The 10,860-nt window shown below is 39.1% G+C and overlaps 1 protein-coding gene and 1 pseudogene across 1 annotated transcript; both read left to right on the top strand.

Moving 5' to 3' along the window:
• Window positions 1–5,143: 5,143 nt before the first annotated feature.
• On the top strand, window positions 5,144–9,682 carry LOC122341411 (annotated as a pseudogene).
• Window positions 9,683–9,691: 9 nt separating this feature from the next.
• LOC122341410 (DNA ligase 1-like) lies at window positions 9,692–10,260 on the top strand. The gene has a single exon (XM_043234737.1). It carries the CDS (start codon window positions 9,697–9,699, stop codon window positions 10,258–10,260), a length of 564 nt encoding a protein of 187 aa, XP_043090672.1. The 5' UTR covers window positions 9,692–9,696.
• The last annotated feature ends 600 nt before the right edge of the window (window positions 10,261–10,860 follow it).

The following is a 10,860-nucleotide window of genomic DNA, read 5'->3' as shown; positions in this document are numbered from 1 at the left end:
ATGGCGACATCACATGATAGTATTGCGGGACAGTCAGTGGGAAAAGACAAAGTTGTTTTCCGCTTTATGAGAGGAAATTAAATGGTTGAAATCTCCCCACTTGGGACCTACCTACTGTCCTAGGAGTCTTAAAGACCCTGCCTTTAAGCCTTTGTGGACTGGCAGCTTGAAGTCCCTGTCATTGAAAGCTGTTCTGCTACTGGCACTAGCTTCTGTAAAACGCATATGTGATCTACAAGCACTTTCTGTGAGCTCTGCTTGCCTTGAATTAGGGCCAAATGACTCTAAAATCATCCTAAAGCCCAGGAATGTCTACATGCCTAAGGTGCTCTTCATGCCATTCTGAGCACAAGTGGTGTTTCTGTCAGCACTACCTCCAGCAGTAGGAGACCAGGGACCAAATTCCTTCTGCCCAATCAGGGCAGGGAAGGCCTATGTGGAGTATTCTGCCTGATTATAGAATAATTCCTATTTGGGCCTATTATACCCCATTGGAGTGAAAGTCCTTTCAATGAGGTGAATAGACTCCTTGTGGGCATGGTATAGCGGCATGATCTTTGCTTTAATTTGTGAGGCAGCCAAATTGGCCTCACTGTCCACATTCACTAGGTTTTATAAACTGGAAGTACTGGAATTGCATGCCAGGATCCTACCTGCTCGAAAAACTCTACACGGCTCATTCCTTCAGTCGACAGTAACCTGAATCCTATGGCAAAGTGGCTGCTTATATAGCCAGAGGCCTGGCTATTCTGGCAGGCTTTACAGCCAAAAGTTAATTTTATTTCGCTGCACAAAGCCATGGCCATGTAGTTTAGCATTGTGTGATTAAAAAGTTAAGAGTTAGGAAGAAAATGTTTCCCATAGCGGCGTAAACTGATGCAGCAGTCATTCCTGTATGTCAGGGAACCGAGATTATAGAAATTAACCAAATACGTTTATCAACCTTTATGTTAGGTGTCACAGTAGAAAAGTCATATCAGTTAATACATGAGGATATATGAAATTATGAAAAAAATTAGTTATTTAACTAAAAATTCTCAAATGAAATATATTCTCAAACGAAATATATGTTAGTGTGTTTGTGTCTGACTTTAATTGTGTTTTTAAAAGGTGATCTAAGGATTATTCTCCTGGGTAAAACTGGAGCAGGAAAAAGTGCAACAGGAAACACCATTCTGGGCAGAAATGCATTTAAAGAGACCAGTGAAACATGTGAGAAACAGAAAGCATATGTGGACGGAAGAATATTGTTATATTTGACACTCCAGGACTATTCAATACATCTATCACAAAGAGCAAGTGAAGGCAGAAATAGAGAGGAGTGTAGAGATGTCTGCTCCTGGTCCTCATGTGTTCCTGCTGGTGATCAAACTGGGAGTGAGATTCACAGAAGAAGAGAGGAATTCAGTACAATGGATTCAGGAGAACATTGGAAAAGAGGCTTTGCTTCGTACCATCATTCTGTTTACTCACACTGATCAGCTGAAGGGTACATCTTTAGAAGAGTACATCAGTAAAAGCCACTATTTGCCAAAAATAGTTAATAGTTGTGGTGGCAGATATCACTCATTCAACAATGAAGATAAAAACAATAAACAGCAAATTACAGAACTGTTTCAAAGATCAGTGGAATAATGAGGAAGATGGAATGAAGCATTACAAACCTGATCTGTTTGAAACAACTAAAGCAGAAGTAACAGGGAAGAGCAAAAGGAACCTGACAAAGTTCACATATATTTTATGTGCTATTGTACTAATTGGAAGTATATTAAAAGGAGCATTGAATGTGAAACAGCAGTTGCAAATGCAAGAGGAGAAGAAACAGCAACTGGAAAAGGACCTCAAACTGAAGGTGGAGCAGCTGCAAACCCAAGAGAAGAAGACACAGCAACTGGAAAAGGACCTCAAACTGAAGGTGGAGCAGCTGCAAACCCAACAGGAGAAGACACAGCAGCTGGAAAAGGACCTCAAACTGAAAGCGGAGCAGCTGCAAACCCAAGTGGAGAAGACACAGCAACTTGAAAAGGACCTCAAACTGAAGGCGGAGCAGCTGCAAACCCAAGAGGAGAAGACACAGCAACTGGAAAAGGACCTCAAACTGAAGGCGGAGCAGCTGCAAACCCAAGAGGAGAAGACACAGCAACTGGAAAAGGACCTCAAACTGAAAGCGGAGCGGCTGCAAACCCAAGTGGAGAAGACACAGCAACTGGAAAAGGACCTCAAACTGAAGGCGGAGCAGCTGCAAACCCAAGAGGAGAAGACACAGCAACTGGAAAAGGACCTCAAACTGAAAGCGGAGCAGCTGCAAACCCAAGTGGAGAAGACACAGCAACTGGAAAAGGACCTCAAACTGAAGGCGAGCAGCTGCAAACCAAAGAGGAGAAGACACAGCAACTGGAAAAGGACCTCAAACTGAAAGCGGAGCAGCTGCAAACCCAAGTGGAGAAGACACAGCAACTGGAAAAGGACCTCAAACTGAAGGCGAGCAGCTGCAAACCAAAGAGGAGAAGACACAGCAACTGGAAAGGACCTCAAACTGAAGGCGAGCAGCTGCAAACCCAAGAGGAGAAAACACAGCAACTGGAAATGGACCTTCAAGACACAGCAACTGGAACAGAACTTCAAACTGATGGAGAAACAGCTGCAAATGCAAGAGGAGAAGACACAGCAACTGGAAAAGGACCTCAAACTGAAGGGTGGAGCAGCTGCAAACCAAAGAGGAGAAGACACAGCAACTGGAAAAGCACCTCAAACTGAAAGCGGAGCAGCTGCAAAATCAAGTGGAGAAGACACAGCAACTGGAAAAGGACCTCAAACTGAAGGTGGAGCGGCTGCAAACCCAACAGGAGAAGACACAGCAACTGGAAAAGGACCTCAAACTGAAGGTGGAGCAGCTGCAAACCCAAGAGGAGAAGACACAGCAACTGGAAAAGGACCTCAAACTGAAAGCGGAGCAGCTGCAAACCCAAGTGGAGAAGACACAGCAACTGGAAAAGGACTTCAAACTGAAGGTGGAGCAGCTGCAAACCAAAGAGGAGAAGACACAGCAACTGGAAATGGACCTTCAAGACACAGCAACTGGAACAGAACTTCAAACTGATGGAGAAACAGCTGCAAATGCAAGAGGAGAAGACACAGCAACTGGAAAAGGACCTCAAACAGAAGGAGGAGCAGCTGCAAACGCAAAGAATAAGACACAACAACTGGAAAAGGGTCTGTAAAAGAAAAAAAGCAGCTGCAAAATCAACAGGAGGACATTCAGCAAGATTAAAAGAGCTTAAAATTTGGCTAATAATCACTTGCTTTTAAAAGCCTCAAAACTCAATTGTAGTATTTGATATTCTCCATTTTGGCGCTACATTTATACAAAGAGACACAGATCAAACAAATGATTGAATATAGTTTTTTTATTTTCTTTGTATACAAAAAGTGTTGTCGCTTGTCACTTTATAACATTCTTTCATACTTTTCTGTACCTTGACAGTGTTCATTACTTGCCAGTCAATATATCAGCCACAAGCCCTCCCAGTTCTTTTCTAAAATATCTTAAATTGTGTTCCGAGCATAAATAAAGTTTTCACGGGTTTGAAATGACATATAATTAATATAATTAATAAGAAAAAAATCATTTTCAGGTAAAGTATCCCTTTAAATCAATAGAGAATTTGTAATAAAAATTATTGTCTTGTTTTCAGAAAAAATTTATTTTTTTGCTTTTGAATTTTTCTTCAAACAAGCAAATAAATCTGCATATGGGGTAAGCAAATTAATCAGGTTTTTCTGTGTGTTGGTTTTAGATATTTTAACTGAAAACAAGCCAAAGCATCAAATTAAGCAACAAATATTTTATGTCAAATATTTATTCACGTGGTATATGTGTGTACATGTACCTGATAGATTTTGATATTTTAACATAATTATGTACGCAATTATGTGGCTCACAAGATGCATGAATGTTAGAACTTGCTCAAGAGATCACCTTGCGATTGGCTGAATGTTCTAAGTCATAGAACATGGTCGGAAATATTGGCGATAGGTCAAAAAAAGTCCTGGAGAGAGGGTACTAACAGTTGCTTTATTATGTAGTTCATTATGGTTCCAGTTGTGTTTGTTCGTTATTCACGCATCAATAGTAAAAAAAAAAGTAAAAATGGTGTGATGAACACCTCTGTTCATCAGTTTGCATTGGCTACCAATAAAATTCAAGGCATTGATGTTTGCCTACAAAACCACTCCTGTTCCTCTTTACCATCTAGAAATGTGCCTTCTGGAAGTAAACTTTATTTTCATTGTTTCATTGTTTATTTTCAAGTCCTTAGCTGTCTTCAATAAATGGCTAAAAACATCTCTTACATCTACACTTGATCCTCTAACACTACCTATTTTATCTATTTGTTTTCTTCTTATTTATTATATGAAAATTACTTCACCCTGTAGCAAATAGTTATAAAAGTTAAAAAGTTAACCTAAAGTTCACTTTTATGTTCAATATTTTTCTCTGTCTACTGTGTTAATCTCTCTCTGAACCTCCACAAAAGTGAAGTAGTTGTCTCATTGATTGAATTATGCAGGATTTCTATGAAATGTGTATCAAGTTCTTTAACATTCCACCTGGAACATTACTGTGATTGGCTGTTTGACATGTCGGTCGTGTTCAACGTGTTCCTGGATTAACATCTTTGTTGACCCTGGAACAACATTGTGATTAACCAATCAGATTTGAAGAACCAGTTTTTAGTTTTTGTAAAGTTTAAGCTAACAATCAGTGTATGGTGCTTCTACATCATTATCATTTATCTAACATTTCCTCTGATTTTAGGCATTTGCCTAGGATTTTAGGCGAACTGATGAACAGAGGTGCCGTTTTTTTAGTATAGCGGTATTTCAAAAAATAAAAATATATATTGCAGACTGCTCAACATAAGTTGTGTAGTGTTATTTTAAAATTGGATCCACCAATGCATCTGCAAATTTAATATTATAGAAAAAAATTTTTTAAGAGACGAATCATTACATATTCATTCAATTTTCATAAGACCTATTGTGTGTGTGTGTTTCAATTGGATGGCTTAGAGCAGCCACGTGAGGCAGTCACATGATCATAGTGACTGATTTTCACTGTAACAACAAGACGCTCCGGCAGTTTCAGTCTGTCTGAAAGAAGTTCATAGAGAGAACACCTGAGCAAAACAGGAAATCCCACACAGTAATAATGACTTCAGGTCAAGGTCAGTATGAACTTATTTTAAATACTTTTGATATACAGATAAGATACATTTCTCTACTATAAAACCAGACAGCAAAATACAACAATAACAAGGATTGTTATTGAAATAATGGCGGTATATTCAGTATCAAATAAAACATAAGAAATAAAAAAAATGAAAAATGCATACTTTTAAGAACATTCCAATTCTTTTTGGTTAATTTCACAAAAGAATATTAAACACCAATGCATGCTGAAAATGTGTGTTTAATGCTATATCTCAAAAATTGTAATACATTTGATGCTAAAACTAATGAATTTAAAATGATTATTTTAGCAACCAAGTGTTAAATGTTTGTCAGTCAATGGGACAATCACAATACTTTTTTCTACTTGACGGTACTTATATACCGTACTTATATTTTTCTACTTGACGGTACTCTTTAGTGCAAAAGCAAATGTATACTAAATACCACTGAGATTCAAATAGATTTTTAGTGCTTTGATATAAAATAAAGTACTGCAAATATATAGAGACCTTAGTATAGTATTAGTATACTAAGTATAATTATTGAATGTGTTCAATAATGAAAACATTTGTTCAAAAATACACTTTTATATAGTTATTCTAAGGTTAAATAAAATGTACAAATTCAATATACTGGTGATGTAATTGTTGTAAGTTTGAGGTTCTCCATGCACATACTCATATGAGATGTGTTTATGACACTGGATTCTCAGTATAACGGGACGTCAGTGTGAATGGATTTGTCACTTTTTTCTCCTTGATTGGTAGTTGCAGTTTTGAAACAGACATAATATATGCCGTTCAGTCATTTTTATTAATTTTTGTTCTTCAAAATTTTGAAAATTCAATCTCAGCATATGAACAGGTATAAAATGCCCTTTCTTTCTTTCTAACCAAACTGTGCCATTATAGGTTGTTCCTATTTACGCTCAACATGGTAACAGTCCTCTGCTGCTACAGTTGTGTGGATTCTTAACATGTTAATTGCAACTATGTTACATAAATATCTCAATATAAAACCAGACTAACGAATGGCAAAGGGGCACAACCTTTACAGGGCTAAGCTTATCGTAGGCATACATTTGAAAAGCCTTTTTTCAAAAGCCTTTTTTTTGAAAAGCCTTTTTTCAATCACGCAGTGAAACTGCACAGCCATAGGTTTGTGTGGTGTAATGAGATGAAGCAATGGCTTGGCAGTGGTGCTGCACAAAACTATGGTCAAGTCAAGTGGTTTTTATTGTCATTTCAACTACATATATATGTGCAGTACATAGTAAAATGAGACAACATTTCTCCAGGACCTGTTGCAGACTTGTGCAAACAGCAAGGGAGTAAAGTGCAAAACCCAATGTGCAAACTAGTGCAAACAGTGCAAGGATAAAAAGGAAAGAACACAAGACAACAATAAATACAAAGTGCAAAGAAGTGAAAAAAAGTCAATTTAGGTGTGATTGTTGAGGGGCCTGATGGCTTGTGGGAAGAAACTGTTCAAACTGCAGTCTGGTTGTGAGGGCCTGAATGCTCAGGTACCTCTTACCAGATGGTAGGAGGGTGAATAATGTGTGTGGGGTCATGTGTTATTGTGGGCTTTGCAGATGTAGCATGTGGAGTTAATAATAGAGGGCAGAGAGCCCTCAATGATCTTTTCAGCTGTCCTCACTATCCTCTAATGGGTCTTCCGGTGCGATCCGATACGGTACAATTCCTAAACCAGGCAGTGTTGCAGATGAACAGGACACTCTCAATAGTCCCTCTAAAAAACATAGTCAAGATGGGTGGAGGAGATGAGCTTTCCTCAGCCTCCTCAGGAAGTAGAGGCGCTGTTGGGCTTTCTTGGTGATGGAGCTGGTGTTGACCAGGTGAAGTTATCTGCCAGATGAGCACCAGTGTTCAGTGTGGTGGTGCTAGAGATGCTGTTCCTGATCCGGACTGACTGAGGTCTGCCTGTCAGATAGTCCAGGATCCACTTACAGAGAGAAATGTTCAGGCCCAGCAGGCTCATCTTCTCTATAAGTTGCTGAGGGATGATGAAGTCAACGAACAGCATTCGGATGTAGTTTCCTTTTGAATCCAGGTGTGAGTGGGTGAGATGGAGGGTTGTGGTGATAGCATCATCCGTAGAGCGGTTTGAACGATACGCAAACTGTAATGGGTCAAGTGAAGGTGGTAGCTGTGACTTGATGTGCCTCATGACCAGCCTCTCGAAGCATTTCATCACAACTGGTGTGAGTGCGACGGGACGATAGTGATTAAGGCAGGAAACCACAGACTTCTTAGGCACCGGGATGATCGTTGTTGTTTTGAGGCACGTTGAAAGCTGCTCAGCGAGATGTTGAAGATATCACTGAAGACTGCACACTCCTTCAGTACTCTGCTTGGAATGTTGTCCGGTCCAGCAGACTTCTGTGGGTTAACTCTATAAAGTGTTTTCCTCACGTCAGCTGTGGTGAAGCAGAGTACTGGGTCATTAGTATGAGGGGTGGACTTCCTCACTGTTGTGTTATTCTGTGCCTCAAAATGTGTGTAGAAGTCATTCAGCACATCTGGTAGGGAAGCATGCTGATAGAATTTAGAGAGCACTATTTTGAGATCTGCAGCTCGCTAATAGCTCTGTACAGCTTGCTCACCCATTCACAATAACAAACTCCATTAACGATGAATAATAGTTGGATATAAGCAGAGAGTTCTTACACCATTCAATGTTGCTATAAACACACGTCACCACCTTGAGTCTTACTGTACAGTGCAGCATTTCTGTCTGCACGAAATACGGTTAGCCCGGTTACTACTCACTGATCTTCAAGACCTGAAGAATACTCAACGTAGACATGCCTCGCAGTGAATCAAGTCACCTCTGACTTCAGCATTGCAGCAGCAAAGATTCCAGCTGATTCCTTGCCACCAACTGGCAAGCTTAAAGAGCTTATTTCTAAGTGGGAGTCCTTAAAAGAGAAATTTTGTAAATTTTAGTAATGTTGTTGCAAAGGTTGCACTGCGAGTGTGGTTCATGCAGGAAACTCTACACGATGCAGAGGAGTATTGAGTATGTCACCTGTCTCTGCATTCCCCATGCAGAAATTCATGCCCACTGAAACGGAATGCTCTCCTGAGAGCATGAGTTTCACCCCTCACCACTCCTGTTCCACCTTCTCTACTAGAACAACACACCAAATACGATTAAACCTTTTCTCTGTAAGTGCGAACTTGTGGAACTATGAAAGGGTGAGTACGTTCCTGCTCTCACATTTGCCCCCTGTTAGTTCATCAGAAGAAGAAAAAGGAATACAAGAGTGGCAGGCCATCCCCAGAGTATCAGGCTAGGTTTTGGGGATAATAAAGCTAGGTTATACACTTCAGTTTGTCTGAACTGTTGGTTACACTTACACAGTAACTATATGTAATAAGAGGGTAACAATGGATTCCTTTAGATACCAGCCCACAGCTGTTACACTTACACAGCAACTTGTTCTAAATTATAATATCGTTGCCAAAAACAGTAGGTCATGCATTGAAGTTATGCACATGGAAAATCTGTGTCTCATACACACACGTAAATTCAGAATATTTTTTGATTAAAATGTTGTTCCAGGGTCAATAAAATATTTTAACCTACCTGGAACACGTCTAACTTATTCCCAAACATTGTATATTGTTCCCTATATCTATGAGTAGTTACTGTGAGGTATTCTACAGTTACAACTAGGTAAACTGTAAATTCTGAGTAATTATGCAGTACATTTTGTGCTGTAGTCTTATAACGTTACCAAACATTTGATGCCATTATAGCTGGGATCGCTCCATCTTTCAGTATCAAACAATTATTTCTTTTAAAATTACTTTCTCACTTTTTTCAAAAGGTGATCTAAGGATTATTCTCCTGGGTAAAACTGGAGCAGGAAAAAGTGCAACAGGAAACACCATTCTGGGCAGAAATGTATTTAAAGAGACCAATGAAACATGTGAGAAACAGAAAGCATATGTGGACGGGGAAGAATATTGTTATATTTGACACTCCAGGACTATTCAATGCATCTCTCACAAAAGAGCAAGTGAAGGCAGAAATAGAGAGGAGTGTAGAGATGTCTGCTCCTGGTCCTCATGTGTTCCTGCTGGTGATCAAACTGGGAGTGAGATTCACAGAAGAAGAGAGGAACTCAGTGCAATGGATTCAGGAGAAATTTGGAGAAGAGGCTTTACTTCGTACCATCATTCTGTTTACTCACACTGATCAGCTGAAGGGTACATCTTTGGAGGAGTATATCAGTAAAAGCCACTATTTGCCAAAAATAGTGGATAGATGTGGTGGCAGATACCACTCATTCAACAATGAAGATAGATACAATCAACTTCAGATCACAGAACTACTAGAAAAGATTAATGCAGTGAGGAGAGCAAATGGAATGAGGCATTACACTCCTGAGATGTTTAGAGCAATTCAGACAGAGAATACAGGAAAGACGAAATGATGCGTCTGAACATTATACACGTTGTAAGCATTATTATAGCAATAGGAGTTATTTTTTTAGGATTCCAGAAGTGGAATGGGCTTCAAAAAGAAGTGAGACTAAAGAATTACATTGAACAGATTAAATGGGAAGAGCAGCAGCTGAAACTAGACATCCAAGGGAATGAGAATAAGATGAAAGATCTAAACAAACACCATCGAGAAAATGAAAGAAAGGAGCAGAACCTGAAAGAGAAGCTCCAAAAGAAAGAACAAGACAAGATCCAACTAGAAAATGACATCTCACACAAGGTAGGTAATGAGACAATCCTGAAAAATAAGATACAAGAGAAAAAGCAAGAGAAGAATAAACTGAGAGATGAGCTCCAACAAAAAGAAGAGAATGAGAAGGTCCTAAAAAACAAGATACAAGAGAAGAAGCATCAGCTGAGAAATGAGATGCAAGAGGAACAGAAGGAACAGGATATAAATCAGCTAACACAGGATCTGATACAGAAGAAACATGAGAAGCATAAACTAAAAAAAGATTTAATATGTAAGAAAAGGAGGAGTATCAGTTAAATGAGGATCTGCTACAGAATGAAGAGGAAGAGTTGGCGCTGGAAGATAAGCTGCTACAGAACAAACTGGATCAGTATCAGCTAAAAAGGAGCTTGAACAACTGGAAAAGAAAAAGCAGGAGCTGGAAAATGATCTCAAACAGAACAAACAAGAGAATCAGAAGCTGAAAGAGAGACTCCAGCAGAAGGTAAATGAAAAGCATGAGACGGAGACAGAGCTTTACAGTACACACAGAAGGTGTAGTAGCAGGAGGAGCATCATGAGGAGCACCTGAAGCAAGAGTAACAATAATAACAGGAGGAACAGCAGCAAGAACATCTACAGATGAAGAAGTTACACACAGCAAGCTATGTTGTTTTTGGGGGCCTGTTTTCATTTTTAGTTTTAATCTAGTCTTTATGTGAAGCTGTCATTTTATTTTTTAGCACCACCTTCATACTCTTTTTAGTCTAGTTTTAGTCAATGAAAACTGATGACATTTAGTCTAGATTTAGTCAAAGAAAATTGTATTTTAGTCTCTTTTTAGTAATGCAATTCTGTTTAACCCAGTCGATATAGTATTAGTACTTACTAGTATAGACAAAACCAAAATTTTGTGTG

Source organism: Puntigrus tetrazona, chromosome 3 (assembly GCF_018831695.1).
Source record: "Puntigrus tetrazona isolate hp1 chromosome 3, ASM1883169v1, whole genome shotgun sequence".
Taxonomy (NCBI): domain Eukaryota; kingdom Metazoa; phylum Chordata; class Actinopteri; order Cypriniformes; family Cyprinidae; genus Puntigrus; species Puntigrus tetrazona.
Note: the sequence above shows the minus strand (reverse complement) of the source record. Positions and strands in the feature narration are given on the sequence as shown.

Coding starts and splice junctions, on each gene's coding strand:
- LOC122341410 (XM_043234737.1), top strand. CDS start 9,697: ATGATGCGTCTGAACATTATACACGTTGTAAGCATTATTATAGCAATA.